The sequence below is a fragment of the Chelonoidis abingdonii genome, chromosome 9 (genome assembly GCF_003597395.2).
Source record: "Chelonoidis abingdonii isolate Lonesome George chromosome 9, CheloAbing_2.0, whole genome shotgun sequence".
Taxonomy (NCBI): domain Eukaryota; kingdom Metazoa; phylum Chordata; order Testudines; family Testudinidae; genus Chelonoidis; species Chelonoidis abingdonii.
Genome location: NC_133777.1, coordinates 72044345 through 72061616, shown reverse-complemented (window position 1 = coordinate 72061616; position 17272 = coordinate 72044345). Strand labels below are relative to the sequence as shown.

The following is a 17272-nucleotide window of genomic DNA, read 5'->3' as shown; positions in this document are numbered from 1 at the left end:
TTAGCCCTTCCACTTAACCTAAATTCTTCGCTGGGCACAGCTCAGGCCTACAGCAGGGGAGAGAACACATCGCACTCAGGGCTTTTAAGCTCTTGTTCTTTATCCATGATCCAGCAGGACACGCGAGAGATTTGGGGCCTTGTGACTTTGCTCATTCAAATGGTCCCAGCTGCTGCAGCCAGTGTGGAGAATTAACTATTGCCTTCCCCCCAAAACACAAACACCAACAGATTTTCTTCAGCCTCTTGTGTCTCCTTGATGCAGCTGCTTTGCAATCCCTCCACTGCCCATGGGGATGGCAGTCACAGGCTTTGCACTAATCTCCAGTCTCTCTGTGTAACGATTACACAGCCAGCTCTGCACCCTCACGACTTCACATAGCAGGCCTTGCATCCTGCCTGGGTGTCAATAGCTGCAGGCAGCTTATATCTTATAGGGCAAAAACTGGGCCCTGTTCATAGCTCTCAGTGAAGTGCCCTGCACCTGTTGACCATGTCTGTGTTTACAAATAGGCATGGCCTCTCCTAACCAGACAGTAGCTGGCACCTGTGTCCCCTTACTTGTCACGAGGTGGGAGGATGCAGTACCCTGGCTGCGAGCTGAGGAGAGGAGTCTGGAATCACCTCTGCTGGGACAGAGAACCAATTGTGCTTCTCATAAGGTGGATGCAGAGAGCTGGATGCACCTGTTATGAGGCGGGGGAGATGACCAGACAAAGTTACAGCAAGGTCGGGACGGGGGTGAGACACGCCTCCTGGAGGCAGATGGACTATCTGTTCCCTACAGACTTGCACTCTGTGTTTAAATACAAGTCTAAAAATAAAGCCTCTCATTGACATTGTTTTTCCTTACTTCATTGAACAATCTGGTTGGTTTATGACCCGTAATTCTGAATCAGGTGAAATTCAGCAGTGTAATTTGCAAGCAGGGACACTGTCCTTTTCACCCTTCCCCGGTCTCTGCTCCTTTGAGTTTGTTGCAATCCCACGGTTTTCAGCATTCCTAATGAGCCATTAACAAGCTGCCAATTACTTATGCAAATGAGGGGGAGCAGACATGGAGGGGTGGCTGTAGCTAGAGGTAAAGTCTGCTGCCTTAAAATGGCCTGAGATAAATCATTGCTACTCTAAGAGCTGCCTGCATCCAGGATTGTTCTCTGTTATTACCTGCCGCCTAGAAATGCCAGAGGTAACACAGAGAGTGGTTACAAAAAGGGAAATAGAGGATTAATCTCACAGTTATTTTTAATTATGTTTGCCAAGAACACAGACAAGAACTCAGTGTGTCCAAACCACAGCTCAACCCTTCCCTCTTGTTCCCCTAGAGCTCAGACATCAGCACGTACTGCAATGAAGGAGCTAGGCTAACCATATGCAAATATGCAAATGAGCACGATCCAGCACTTTGCTTTTGCTTCCAAAACAATGCCTCAAAAATAGTACTTTCTGAGCATGTGTGGAGTTTTACATGTCACAGTCATATTTTGTTCAGCTGGCGAGGCAGCTGGTCCTGCAAACTGTCCAGGTGAAGCCCGGACACAAGCCAAATGCCTGGAGTAACAGCGAGGAAAGCCTTTCTCAGCTCTAAGAACAGGAGTACTTGTGGCACCTTAGAGACTAACAAATTTATTTCAGCATGAGCTTTCGTGAGCTACAGCTCACTTCTTTGGATGCACAGAAGAAGTGAGCTGTAGCTCACAAAAGCTCATGCTGAAATAAATTTGTTAAGTCTCTAAGGTGCCACGAGCACTCCTGTTCTTTTTGCGGATACAGACTAACACAGCTGCTACTCTGAAACCTTTCTCAGCTCTGATTTGCAAAGTGCTCAGTGCAGTCACCAGCAATGCTACCAACTTCATAACCCCATCTGCTGCTACAGACATCATGTCCCAGGCACTGTCCAAACTGCACACAGTAACAGGCTGCATAGGTGGACAGAGGCACCTAATATCCATGTAATGCAGTGTTTCCCAAACTTGGGATGCCGCTTGTGTAGCGAAAGCCCCTGGTGGGCTGGGCCAGTTTACCTGCTGCGTCCAAAGGTGCGCACTGCTTCCAGCAGCTCCCATTAGCCTGGAGTGGCGAACCACAGCCAGTGGGAGCTGCGATCGGCTGAACCTGTGGACGGGGCAGGTAAACAAATTGGTCCAGCCCCCCAGGGGCTTTCCCATCCCAAGTTTGGGAAACACTGATGTAATGGAATGTCTTCCAGCTGTATCCAACTTTAATAAAGAGGTGTGGCCCATGGAAGCTACTTATATCAGCATGTAACACTCCATATTGACCCAAGATACTCGTGGTCCAAGTGTGTAATTCTTCATCATGCACTGAGAAGCTAATGTTGGTTGGATCAAGATGGAAATTTGCATGAGTGTCCAGGGGCAATCCTCGAGGTTTAGTGATATGGGTTCCTGTGAGGGACACTGGAGAACTCTGCAGGCCATTTTAGCCTGCTGACCAACACTTTGGCTACCCCTGAAATTATCCAACCTCCTCCAACCACCTTCTTTTTTGCTTTATACTCTCCCAGCCTCACTCTGGCATGTGGCCAACTGACATCTCTTTTGGGCTGTGTATTACCAGCTCTCAGACTGATTTTACAGTCTCCCATATCTGCAGGATCATACAAGAGCATACGTTTTGGAGCCGGCACTACATCATCACGTCATGCGTTATGGTGCAACCTGACAGTGACCTGATAGTACAGTGATGGGTGTGTCAGGGATCAACAGCTAATCAGACAGACAGGCGTTAAGTCAAAGCAGCAGGCTGCAAGGAATGTCTTTAATACGTTTCCTTTTCTACATGCAACATCTCGGGGCAAGAACTTAGGTGGAGTTTTATGTCAATAGATTCTTGCTCAATAATATGCAAGTGAACTGACAAAATGGGCTGAGGTATGAAGCTCAAAAAACTGCAGTGATAAACAAATTGCATGTACTACCACGACATGCAAAGATAGTGTCATCTCGGTATCTCAATCTCTCCTCTCCATTACCCCTATCTCTCTGTCCTGCCCACGACACCCTCTCTGGAAAAATCATGCCCATTTTTCATCTGCAGCCAGATCCACTCCTGACTGAAGAGTATACACGATTTAGACAAGGCTCCATTACTTAACTGCTGGATGCTGGATAATCAGTTCAACTTCCTTGGCATTAATCATAATAATATTCAAAATTCATTAGAGTTGATTGTTTGGAAATCTATTTCCTATTAATGTCAGTTTCACTGAGCTCACGCCTGGCAGCCAAAGACAGAAATGTCCTGGCGGCTTAAAGACAGAAATTTAATACAATGCAGGGCCTGAGAACCCCGTGATACATAAATCCCTTTCTATATATGAAACAGTTACTCTGGAGGGTAACCTGAAAGCTTCCAGTGTTGTCCTCTGTGTTGAACCCAGTTGTACTGCAATGCTGGGATGTTAGCACACCATGCTGCAATGGAACATCACAGAGCCATAGAGATGTAGGGCTAGAAGGGATCTCATATGGTCATCTAGTCCATCCCTCTGTGCTGAGGTAGGACCAAGTATACCTAGACCACCTCTGACAGTTGTTTGTGCCATCCCCAACACTGGAGACTTTTAAGCACGAGTTGGACAATCTGCTTAGGTAACCTGTTCTATGGCTTAACTATCCTTATAGTTAGAAATTTTTTTGTAATATCCAACCTAAATCTCCCTTGCTACAAACTAAGCTGATTACTTCTTGTCCTGCCCTCAGTGCATACTGCACCAGCCCATAATAACTTAATAAACCTGCTGGGTCAGATTAAAAACTGCATACACATAACTCTCATGCATACAGTTGTGTGCCTAAGCAGCATATGCAGTTTCCTAAATTGTGTGCGCAAACAGGAGACATGCAAAAGCGTATATAACAATTAAAGGGCTATTTCCAAAATCTGCCCCTTATTGTTCTGCAAATGTAGCAGTAGCTGTAGCCTATAATATGGGGGTCTAATGTTTTCCAAGGTGATGAACCCTTTAGAAATATGGTAGTTAGACAATCTCCACTAAATCCATTTGGTCACATTTAGTCAATCTCTTGTGGGACAACACAGGACAGTTCCTTACTGTACCTCTGCTACTGCTCTGTCCTCTCCAGTCTATTTAAACATCTCAGGTGATGGTGCTTTCACCCTCTCCTTAGGATGAGATTCTCACTCTGTTTTAGAACAGTGGGTTATCAGCTTGAAAACCTCAAAGAAATATTGAGTAACTTCAGACTGAAGTTGCTTTTGATTCCAGGCCTAGTCAAGCACCAGTTATTGGCAGAGAAGGCATGGATGGCATGTCAAACAAACATACTACATCCCATGTCAGAATGAAGATCTCAACATTCAAGACTGCAGCGTCACACCCACTAATCATGCGATTACACTAGTCAGTGCCATTAGGGAAGCAATGTCTGCTCTGACATTGGTCAATGGGGGAGAAGCATGAGGAAGGCAGAACCAGGGGTTAAGGCATCGCTAGAGAGGATTTGGAGCACACACATTTTAGACATTGTGATGATGCAGTGATTTGATATGTGATGCTAATGGTTCCACTTCCTGAGGCCAAGCAAGGGGAATGCTCTGCACTGGATGGAGCTCTTTTCTTGCATGTTCCAGATACTATAATGCATGGGCAAAAAAGTGCTGGGGCACAGAAACAGGAGGCTGCAGGAGGTGACAGCACCCACAGAAAAGTGGAAGCAGAAGGAGACAGTTGCTGAAGGTGTCTGAGTGGGTTACAAGAGGGCAGCAACAGCAGCAGAAAAATAGAGAGCTCAAAGCATCACTAGGGGGAGCAGCAGCCCATGCCGAAGATGGATCTGGGACTTGTTTCTGGAAACAGTAACAGGCTAATTTTAAATTTTGAGACTCCAGTTCCCACTCTGTCCCTTTCTATCCAAGCATTTGTCGTCAGAGTGACTTGCAGTTCACTGTCCTGGTTGGTGGTGTCTCCAGAACTTCTCGATAGACCAGCATCCACGGTGTCTAGTGACCTGCTTATCCTAATGGTCTTTTAATAAAACACTTCTCTGCGCTTTATTTGGCAGAGAAATATTTTTTTTCAAAACCAAACCAAACCCAGGAATATGCTGATGCCTGGGTTCTAAATGCCATGAGAGCTCGGAAGAACTAAGAGCCCATTTCAGATATTGCTGTCTGACATCTCCTGCACCACCGGCTCCTTTCCTGAAGCCAACCGGAGGCCCTGAGCCATTCAACCCCTAAGGGATGCATTCTGCTAAACCCACCCCCCGGTGGGACAGAAATGAAAGCTTTTGCTGGAAGCCTGTGTTGCCCCTGGATGGTCAACTGTCTTAACCAGATGGATTTTTTGGATGTCTCTCTGGACACCATCTCTCCATTAGGGTTAGCCACAAGAGGAAGGACGGAAGGAGAGAGAGAAATACAGAAACCGCTAATGTTCAGCTGTGTCTGGCGGGAGGAATGACACAATGCAGATATGCATAGGGCATCATTTCTTTCTAGATTATATCCTTGCTAGATCATTTACGGAGTGGAGAAGTTTATCTTTACAAATTATGAGCCAGATCCTCAGTTGACTTCACTGAAGCTCCTCTGAGTTACATCAGCTGAGGATCTGGCCCTATATTTATGTTCAAGGAATTCTGTATATGTGTGTATTACACATATGGACAAACACATACTGGCCACATAGCTACACCAAACTAAAATATGTTGTACCAAAGGAATTAGAGTTGGAAAACTCCTTCTGTGTCCCACTCAGTTTATCACCTCTTTGCGAATGGAGGACCGTTCCCTGAAGGACATTTTGATGGTTTCAGTTCTAAACATCCCAAACGGGCTTCCACCGTTTCCCATGTGCAAATACCCCACAGCCAAACACATCTCACTGTCAAGGAGATTTCCCTGATGTTCACGCTGCCTTTCTCTTTCTTACCTCCATACCATTGCTCCATGTACAGCCCTAAATAGCACTTCTCTGACGCTACTGAAAATCTGCCGCTTTCCAATATTTGCAGACTGTCATATCCTCTCCCTTCTTTGTTGCTTAGCCAAGCTAAACATAGCTAGGCCTTTTAATCTTCATAAATCAATGGCCCCTCATGATTTCTGCTGCTCTTCTCTGAAGCCTTTTGGGTTTGTCAATATCTTTCAGGTAACGTGGTGCTGTGGCACGGAGCCTGCCTGCACAAGGAAGTAATATCTGAGATATGTTTGCAGTAGAGGCTTTTGGAGCACAGACCTATCTCCCTGCTCCTTTATGTGATTGCTCCGTACATACAGCCTCAAAGTGCACTGGCCTTTCTGTTGCTGTAGCACACAAGCTCTGTGGTGAACTTCCCCATCACACGATTCAAACAGGACAGTGTTTACCCCAAGAAAATAGGATGTGACCTGAGGGTAAATGATACAAGTGCACATTACAGGGGTTCTATTGTGTATGGGACAGAACTGGTTTCACGTGAGATGTGTGATGTTAATGGAATATGTGCTTTATAATCAAAGACACTCTTTCAAACTCACTCTCTCTCTGTTTGAATTTAATGCTTGTGAAAATGAGGGACAGAAACCATTAACTAGAGGCAGGCCCAGTGTGGGCAGGTCCAGTGTGGCAGGCACACTTGCTCTGCCAGTCCACTTCAGTCCTGATCTGCAGGAATACCTGATATTACAGTCATAGGCTCTGATATGCTGCTACTTCCAACCTGCAGCACACCCTGACCTTCCAGAATTGCATTCTCCTCACATAGTCCTGCTGGTGCGCCTCAGCCCGGACCTGTGCCGTATCCCGCTAATTCAGTCCTGTGGCTCTGTCAAAGCCCTGGGCCTCACGTCCTCCAGCTCTGTGGATGCAATTCAATCCTGAAATGCAGCAACACCTGCTGTTCCAGTCCAAAACCTCCTAGCACACATAATTTGTATCTCCTTCCATTTCCACTGTGAATCTCAGAAACCCTGGGTCTGTCTCTTCTCTCTCCTCTTTTCTACATATGGCCTCTCTCCTCACCCCACCCCACCCCACCCCAAATCCCCCTGGCCCTATTTGAATTTTTAAGCTATTTAACATCCTCCAATATGTGCATAATGAGGTTTTTCGCCTGCCCTCTGCTGCCATCCCTCTGCTATTATGACACCAAGTGCTGAAGTGGTAACATGGTGTTTCAGAAGCCTTGTCCTGGCTACCATGTGTTAGAACTCTAATTACAGGGTAACTAGCGACCTTGTAAGTACAGGGTAATCTACTATATAGCACCAGGGTAAATTAACTGGGTGTTTCTGTCTTCTTCACTACAGCCTTATCCAGAGATTGAAACACAGCCAGTTAAATGGTAATTAATCTCTGAACCTCTTAGCACCTTCCCATTTCGGTGTTCAGTAACCTGCAAGAGTATGTTATCTCTGTGCAGTGTCAGGGGCCTGGCCATGTTGCTATCATTACAGAGCAAGGGTCAATGCTTTTTAAATGCATAAAGTTGCTGTGTCAAGACTCTGCAGTGCTGTCAGTGAAGCATGAGGTGGCTGCAGCAGGACACTGTCTCCATGTCAGCACCTGGGGAAACAGTTTATGAGTTGCTTCCAGAGCTGCTGAGTGCCTGCAGCTCCCATTGGCTGGATCTGAGAGTGCTCTACACCCCTGAAAAGCAGCCCATCCATGTCCATGCACTGAGACTCATCCCAACAAACAACTCTGCTGTGGGAGGGGGTGGGAGGGGTGGTAGCCCTGTTCATGGTGGTGAAGACGAAGGGTTTGCTTTGTGAAGCGCAGTCTGACTGGACACGTCTGTGACTGTGACTGCAGGGAGGGAGAGTTCCTCTGTTTTGAACTGAGCTGCATGCCCCTTTCTGTGGGGGGTGCAGTGTAAACGTCTGAGAGGGACAAATCTGGGTTTGCCCAGTGATACCTGGAAGAAGGAAGGGGTGGGGGGGCAAGCGAGGGGTTACCCTTCCAGATGTGAGAGAAAGGGGTTCAAGATTTAACACAGCCTTGTTTGTGAGGTGGTGAGGACACCAGCTGGAAAACTCTATTGGCCTTCGAGCTAGGGGCAGCATTGCCAGTAACCTATATTCTCGTGCTCTGTGTCACCCTCTGAACTCACCAAAACCAACTAGAGAGAGAGACCTGGGAGTTCGCTTTGGAAAATCTGAGGTAAAATGCTGAGTGGACTAGCTTTCTCCTTCTCTGTTGAAACTTTTCGTCTCTGTCCACATGCATACACCCTATGGGTCAGTCTGAAAGCTTCTGCTCCAGTCACCAGAGTTAATGCTGCCCATCTCAGAGCCAGGTACATTATACCCCAGCCATGCCCGATGGACTTACCTGAACTACAGTGCTCACCCCACCTGAAGGAACCCCCACATACTGCCCCCACCAGTTGATACACAAATGCCTCCAATCCACTGATGCCAACGGCTGCTCTGTATGTGGATCATGGATTGGTGTTTGATGCATATAAGGCCCATGGGATTTTTAAGGTGACTAAGGCTATTTGCATGTATTTTAGACCCACTTAGGTTGCCCCCTCTGGGGCACTTAGAATTTAAATAGTAATGACAGCAATTATTTTCAGATTGTAGACTAATAAAATCTTCTAATTTGTTCGAAGGATTCACCCGGGTATAATATAGCGCTTATGGCTTTTAAAAAAGTTTCCAGGCCCAGTTTTCAAACATGAGCACCAAAACTGAACGCTCAAATCCCATACGCTGATGCTCCCCTCAGCCCAAAGACTCTGAACACAGAAACATAGAAATGAAAGGCTGGAAGGGACCTAAAGAGGGCATCTGGTCCAGCCCCTTGCACTTAGGCAGGATTACATAGCTAGACCACCCCGACACACATTTGTCGAACCTCATCTGTTTTGGGTGAATATGTGTCAATTTAAATACACCTCTACCCTGATATAACGCTGTCCTCAGGAGCCAAAAAATCTTACCACGTTATAGGTGAACCATGTTATAGTGAACTTGCTTTGATCCGCCAGAGCACACAGCCCCGCCCCCCCCCCCCCGAGCACTGCTTTACCGCATTATATCCGAATTTGGTTATATCAGGTCGCATTATATCGGGGTAGAGGTGTAACTGAATGAGGGACTTAGTTCACATAGTGACTTTGCACATTGAGCCCTCTGAGCAAATTGTTCTAGTAGTCTATACCAGTGGTTCTCAACCAGGGGTACATGTACCCCTGGAGGTACTCAGAGGTCTTCCGGGGGTACCTCAGCTCATCTAGATATTTGCCTAGTTTTACAACAGGCTACATAAAAACCCCTTGTGAAGTCAGTACAAACTAAAATTTCATACAACTTGTTTATACTGCTCTATATACTATACACTGAAAAGTAAGTACAATATTTATGTATCAGAGGGGCAGCCGTGTTAGTCTGGATCTGTAAAAGCAGCAAAGAGTCCTTTCCAATTGGGTTATTTCACAATTATATGGTAAAAAGGAGAAAGTCAGCAATTTTGTATGTAAGTAGTTTTTAAGTGAGGTGAAACTTGGGAGTATGCAAGACAAACCAGATTCTTGAAAGTGGTACAGTAGTCTGGAAAGGTTGAGAGCCACTGGTCTATGGTGTACTGCAATGAATTGGCAAGTGTGTGTGTGTGTGTGCGCGTGTGCATGCACATATGTGCACCATTGCTCTCTGCTGGATGTAATGAGCACTATAGTGTGTCATAGGCCCTCTGCTATTACAAGCTTCAGGGGACTCTCCTTTAGACAAAGTATAACCTTAGCTCTGGCCCCCTGTACCTCTGCAATGTGATAGCATTTTCAGTTACATGCTCACACACTATTTTTTCACAGGACCCTTGCTTCATGCAATGTACATGCTGGAGAATGAATGAGGCCAGGTTGCGTAGTGACTTATTCTTGGGACCTGAACATCTCACCTCATTCACTGCAGATATTGCATGGTGTGTCATGAATGAAGGTGGTATCCATAACATCCTTTCCTCTTTCACTGCAGATGTTGCATGGTGTGTAGTGAATAAGGTACAGACCCCCTGGTAGAGAAGAGATAGCCTTGTGATTATGGCCATGGCTAGGGACTCCCAAGATTTGGGTTCTGGTCTTGCTGGTTCTTGGGTGCCACAGATTTGCTGTGTGACCACAAGTAATTCACTTGATCTCTCTGTAACTTGGGTCCTCATCTGTAAAATGGGGAAGTAAAACTTCCCGGCTTCACAAGAGTGCTGGGCAGATAGAGATTTGTGAGGTTCTCAGACACCGCAGTAATGAATGATGTAGAAAACGACAATAAATAAAGAAAAAAATCTCAGTGTGGAAGTTGGATGGTGTGCAGCAAATGAGACATGGGGCCCACACAATGAACACTACGAAATAATGAACAATTGCCTGTGTTTACTGAGCACTGTCCTTGCCAGAATAATAGCTCACAGTCATAATTAAAGACTGTAGGGTGACACATCAGAGTGTAGAAGTTAAGGATGCACAGGCAGGCTTGACCTTTCCAGGACCTGACTTTTGCCTGCTTCACTTTGCAACCTTTATGTTCTTTTAATGCAGTATTTTTGTCCGGGTTGTGTGAGATTCTGAGTTAAACTTCTTGCTTCTGAGCTAGGTGCCTCCTGTTTAATAAAACATTAACTAATTAAGAAAAAAGATTCTGTTTGGGTGGCAGCAAGCAGAAAGGAAAGAGAGAGATGTGTGTTCAGAAAGACACCTGTTACATATGCATGTATGTCTGTCTCACCTTTTGAGGGGTTCTAATGCCTTGCTAATTGCATAAGCTCACCAGGCAAGGCCACATCCTACATCACTGCAGCTAGACAGACTAATGTCCTTGGACGGTACTGGCAGCAGAGGCGCCATCTTTATGAGTTGCCAGGGGTTCCTCAACCCCCGCTTCGCCCCTGGCCCTGACCCCATTCCACCCCTTCCCCTGAACCCTCACCCCTGCCCCTTCCTGCCCTGTCCCCTGAGTGCTCACTGCCCTCGCTCCTCCTCCTTCCCCCCCTCCGTGCCTCTTGCACGCTGCTGAACAGCTGATCCGCGGCGGGTGGGAGACACTGAGAGGGCGGGGGAGGAGCTGATCGTCAGGGCCACCAGTGGGCAGGAGAAACAACAGTCTCTCAGACTGAGCAGACTAGGTTCCTAGTCATAGGGTCCCAGAGTCCGTAGAGTCCCAGTAGTGGGGGGGCCTGGGTTCCCCTACCAGCCACTGGCAAAGCTGCACAGGACCTGGAGTTGAAACAGAAGACTGTCTGAAATGGCATACAAATATTGTATGGGGGGACTTTCCTACCTAGAAGGGGAGGACTATATAGTGACCAGGCTGGAGGGCAGAGTCATGAAGGAGCGCCTTGAGTCATGAAGAGAGTGAGGGGGTCATACCATGAATAACCCACAGAAGAGAGTGCTAGATGGTGTGAGGGAGGTGCTAATTCCCAGACCCTGTGGTGAGTGGGAACCCCTTCACAATGCCTCATCATCTTCTTAAATGTATTTATCACCGATGAGGTAGGGCATGCTATTATGCCCATTTTACAGATGGGAAGCTGAGGCATAGAGAGTAAATAATTTGCCTGAGGTCACATAGGAATTCAGTGGTAGACCAGCGAATTGAACCCAAATCGCAGGCTAACACCCAAACCAATGGCGCACCCTATCTCTCTATACAAGCAATTAGGGTCTCCCCTAAAGCATGATCAGTGCAGAGCTCTCAAGTCTAGGACTCACTTCCCTCAGTCAGTCCAAGGGAGCTGGAGTCTACTGACCTCCATGCCAGGCTGCAAGACTCCGCTGGAAGGGATACCTGGGGACATTTCTAAGTAAATTCTCCCCTCCACCACACTCCAGCATAGCTTGTACTTTGTATTTGCCAAGATATTAAAATATTGAATGGTTGTATTATTAAATGGTAGAAGATATGCTAAGGGAATCTGTTAATTTGCATGTTATCTACACTGGAAAACAAATAAAATCAATAAAAGGAAGCAACAAATTTCCAGATGGTTAGTACAATTATGGAGCAAAGAGCCATTTGCGATGACAGTGCAGCCAAAGGAAGAGAGCGTGTGGGTGTTTGGGACGAAATGTCAACATGGGACATGAAAGAGCTCAGGAAACTTTGCATCCGATTACGGTAGTGTTCTCTTGTCCAAAATGTATCCACTCTGAGTGGGGTGCTGCATTTATGTGGAGCCTGATATTGCAAATAGTACCAGGTATGGAACCTTCTAGAGCAGTGTTTCTCAAACTTGGGACGCCACTTGTGAAGAGAAAGCACCTGGCGGGCTGGGCCGGTTTGTTTACCTGCTGTGTCTGCAAGTTCAGCCGATCGCGGCTCCCACTGGCCGTGGCTCGCCGCTCCAGGCCAATGGGGGTTGCGGGAAGCGGCGGGCAGCAAATCCCTTGTCCCGTGCTGCTTCCCACAGCCCCCATTGGCCTGGAGTGGCGAACCATGGCCAGTGGGAGCCACAATCGGCCGAACCTGCATACCCGGCAGGTAAACAAACTGGCCCGGCCCACCCGGGGCTTTCCCTACACAAGCGGCGGCCCCAGTTTGAGAACCACTGTGCTAGAGTGATTAGTCCCATTAACTTCCCTGGGGATTGTTCATGGCAGTGCAGAGGTAAGTGTTTGCAGGATCAGGCTCACAGTTTGCAGAGGCTTTGGATGAAAGGAACTACAGAGAAATTACATGTTACTATGTCTTGCTGGAGTTTACCTCTGCAGTATTTATACAGTTACGAGGACGTGAATGAAAGACAAAAAATAGTGTGAGTGCACAGGGGAAAATCCTGTTAAAAAGACTCCCTTCAGGCAGAGGTGGATTATGGTTTTGTGGGATCTTGGGCCAGAGCAAGTGAAGCCCCCCCAAATCTCCTGGGCACTCCTGCCGGAGAAATGGAGTCAGGGCACGGGGATGTGCCTCGTTCTGCCTGCCTGGCAGGTGCGCCTCTGGTCAGGAACCCCATGTATACCTGGAAACTAGCCAGGTTCTTGAAATAAAGGGTTTCAAACCCAAATCTCTGGCCTTGCTGCAGGTTACATGGTCACGCTGGCTGGCACAAGGAACTGGCTCTGCAAGCCACCTGGAATGGTGGGCTGGGCTGAAACCTGGGAGAGGAGGGCCCTGTGTGACCAGCAGCCATCCCTCAGGGTACCCTGGGGGCACAGCATGGCCCTGCAGGAGTACTACCCTCTCCTCCCCTGCCTGGCACCCAGACCAGAGCACTTTAAACTCGATTCAGCCATGAGGGCTCTCATTTCTTACAGCATCTCGGCTTAGCCCTGCTGATAACTCCAGTAAGTGGCCCCACCTGTGCCCGGAATCTCACAGCCCTGCGGAGCCTGTGCTGCTCATTCCAGCTAGCTGTAGCTTCTCTGAGTTGTCCCTTGAATCCTGTCTTGGCTAGGGAGGCTGACAGGCCTCCTTCAAGCTTCCTTCTCCCTTGCTGCAGCAGCAAGCTTTTGGCCCATCCCTCTGTCTGGGCCTGATTTAGCTGCGGAAGCTCCCTGTCATGTGGCTGCACTAACCTTTCCCAGCTGGGGTGGAGACCCGAGCCAGGCACAGATGGGGCTGGACCCACAGCCTACTGAAAGGACCCATCAGCTTGGTACACCCTGCCTCTGCCCTTCTCTGCACTCTGACTCCGTTCCCTGGCAGGAGCACCAGGCTGGTGGGCAGAGTGGGACAAGACCCCGCTCCCCGACCCTGCTCCCTGGAAGGAGCACTGGGTGGATAGAGCGGGTCAGGGCGTGGGGACCCCATTTTTCCATGGTCCCACAATTGCCCAGTGCCCCTGGGCATGGGCCCCACTGGCCCACTGGCTAATCCGCCACTGCCATCAGGGCAGAGGATACAAATGACATCAGCTGTTACACTAATTCCATCCATGTCCTGCAGTGCCATTCTGGTTACTGCACTGAAATGCAAGAAAGCAGCAAAATCATATTTGGGGTGAAGCCTGTTTAACTGCTGCCATGTCCCTTATACCATCTGTCCACACTGGATCTAAACTCATGCTATCGTGTGATTCTGCTGACAGACATTAACTGCTAGAGCCCTGCCCCCTGCCAGCAATGCCAAGGGCCTTCCAAGAGACAGTCACACACCTAACGCAGCACATGCCTTATTGTCATCTGCTTCAGCTACACTGGGAGGTTGTTTATCTGTATGATGTTGTTGGGGGGGGTGGGTTGTGTTCTCCTCCCACACGAGGGGTGGGGTCCCCTCCACTGCCATGTGCACTGCGGCAGACCATTCCCAAAGCCAGTCCCATATGTCATCACATGCTCGATCCATACAACTCCCCAGCCTTCAAACTGCCCCCTGGAGTTGAAATCCACTCACTGTTTTAGCTGCTGGTCGTGCTAGTCTCTGCCGCTGCCACGCTGCGCTGCATTGGCCCTTCGGATGCGGCCCTTCCTGACAGTGAATGGGTGAAAACAAGGGAAGGAGAAAAACAAAAGAGAAGGGGAGGGGGAGAGGAGGAGGGAGTATGTGGGGGGGGATGAAGTAGGGGGACAAGAAGGGAGAGGGTATGTCTTTAACTGAACTGTATGTCTTTCACTGGCTGCAACATTCTAACAACTTTACAACACTCATCGTGAGCATGGGGTCAGACAGATCATCCACTATTGTGCTGAGGCACGTTGCACCACTGCTTGGCACCTGGGGTCATCATTTAAACAAGTGCAAAGGACTAAACAAAGTGACGGGCACCTGTGAATTGGACTCCTGACTTACATGATAAAAGCCACTGAATAACACTGAGACCCTATACAAAGAGTCTCCTTTCCTTCTTGCAGCACAGAAAGAACTGTAACGGCCTGGAATTGTCCCTTGTGTCTAACTCCGAGATATCTCCAGTTCCTTTACTACTAAACATCCTCCTTAGAATGATGTACTTGGATTGATATCACTGCGGATGGGACAGGGCCCAGGCCCAGGCCTTTACTCAGCCAAACTTCCAGGGAACATTTGGCCTGAATCAAGACTAAGGATCTGATCCTGTAAGGTGCCGAGTGCTTGTCACTTTCACTGAAGCAAACAGGAATTCAAGCTGCTCAGAACCTGACAGAGTGCTCGGAGCCTCTCAGAATTAGGGTCCTAAAGGTTCACAGGATGAAGCACCCACTATATATTGGATGGTTATGTGCCTGCACGCCTACTGAGAGGTTATTCTTGTATGTAATTTTGCAGTGTAATAAGCAGTAACATAGATGCTATGCTGTTCCCTGCTACACATGCCCCTCAGGGTTAGGGACCACTGAGAGCAGCAATATAAAAGTGGACTCCACTTGCTCCACCTTTATTTAGTTTACAGGTATCCTAGGCCAGAGGAGTGACATGCCAGCCAGAAAAGTGTTTGGCCTCACAGTGATTCAATAATCTGCCTTTCCATGACAACTTCCACCCCTATAGTGCTCTTCACAAACAGCAATTAAACCGCAAAATACCCCTCTGAGATAGGGAGGAATTATACCCATTTCAGACAGGGAAGCTGAGTTTACAGCCCTGTTTTGCAGTGGCGCAAAGTTATTAAGCAGCTTGTGGTGACACCCTGAGTTTCCTTTACAGTACTTCCTCCCCCTCAGTCATTTCAGTCACACTTTGGAAGTACAGGACCCTATCCTGCAAGATTATGACTGGCCTCAAATTCTATCCCCATCGATGGGAGTGACAGATGCTCCCTCCCTCAGAGAATTGGGCCCAAAGAAGAGAAGAAGAAAAAAAAATATTATAAAAGAATGAAGGAGAAAACACTGAAAGAAGACTTTGGCTATATCAAAGCAGAAGGGGAGCCAGGGGAGACTCTCATTGGACAAATAATTTTGAACGGTCGAGGCAGATACACCTCTACCTCGATACAATACAGTCCTTGGGAGCCAAAATATCTCACCGCCTTATAGGTGAGACCGTGTTATATCGGGTTTGGTCTGGCAGTGGGACTCGGGCGGGGATTTAAAGGACCCAGGGCTCCCCGCAGCAGCTGGAGTCTCTGGCCCTTTAAATCACCACCTGAGCCCAGCTGCTGGTGTGCCAGTGGGGATTTAAAGGGCCCGGTGCTCCAGCTGCTGTGGGGAGCCCTGGTCCTTTTAATTCACTGCCGGAGCTCTGGCAATGGGGCTCGGGTGGGGATTTAAAGGGCCCGGGGCGCCACACGAACTTGGATATAACACGGTAAAGCAGTGGGGCTTGGGTGGTACTTTAAAGGGCCCGGGGCTCCCCACTGCTTTACCGCGTTATATCCAAATTCGTGTTATACTGGGTTGCGTTCTGTCGGGGTAGAGGTGTACCATGAAATCAGTGAGTAAGTTCTCTCCAGTGAACTGGACTCCAAGGGCAAAAATTGAAGGGACATCCCCGAGCTGTGCATGTAATTGCAGAGCACTGCTCTGGCACGTGACCATTTTCATAGGCGGCGGATAAGAACACAACACGGGCTGTTGCCAAATTAAAGGAAAGAAGTAAGTGGGTTTGGGAGGCATGGCCACCTAGTTCCACTCACGTGCACCTTTTCACCCTAGCCAGTGGTGCAAATTTGAGCTGCTACCTGTAGCTGCAGGATCATCCTGTTCAGGCAATTGCTATCTGAATGGCTGAAAAGCCTCTGAATTGCTTTGCTCTGTTCCGAACAAATCAAGTGCCTGAGGAATGAGAATTGGGTGGGAAAGAGGCTGAGAAAACGATTTCACTGCTATTTAAATTTCCTGTTCATTAAAATGTTACAGAGTTAGAAAAGTCCACCGCACAAACTCTCCCAGCCAGCAGTGTCACAGGATGGGCATCAAAAAAGATAGAGCAAATGAAGTCATCAGCAATGGAGAAACACACCAATACAGCCCAATACAGAACAATGTAAATCCCACCTCAAACATGGGGCTGCAAGAGACATTTTCCGTGTGTCTGATGCCTTACCACGTGCTTATTCAATCACAAGTAACTTTGGGAGAGAGAAACCCAAATTCAATTTATATCTCAGTCCAAGTAAACATGAAGAAACTGTTGAATCTGACTGTAAAAGCCAACGATCTCATATGCTTTCCTCACATGTACTGGAAAAACTAGGAGTGGAGTTACTACCCTGCTGCTATGAGATACTGGCAAAGTATTTCAGAACTCTAGGTACTGTATGTTGTCACTAATTACTGCAGAAAAAGAAACGGGGCTTGGAGTAAGAAAATATAAACATTTCTTCCCTGTTAATCCCTTTGACGATCTGATGATGCGATGCCCACACAAATGATTCTCCCCTCCTTCCCCAATTCAGCGTGGCATGCACAGAAAAAAGAACTATTTTCAGTGGTGCT

The 17272-nt window shown here is 47.7% G+C and overlaps 1 protein-coding gene across 2 annotated transcripts in view; it reads right to left on the bottom strand.

Moving 5' to 3' along the window:
- NTRK3 (neurotrophic receptor tyrosine kinase 3) overlaps window positions 1–17272 on the bottom strand; it is a 456641-nt gene that overhangs the window by 10192 nt on the left and 429177 nt on the right. Inside the window, exon 17 of one of the 2 annotated variants that reach the window (XM_032806496.2) lies at window positions 14310–14384. The exons of the other annotated variant lie outside the window; for it this stretch is intronic. Coding sequence (XP_032662387.1) covers window positions 14310–14384 — 75 coding nt within the window. The remainder of the gene's footprint in view (window positions 1–14309; window positions 14385–17272) is intronic. 2 annotated transcript variants of the gene reach the window in all.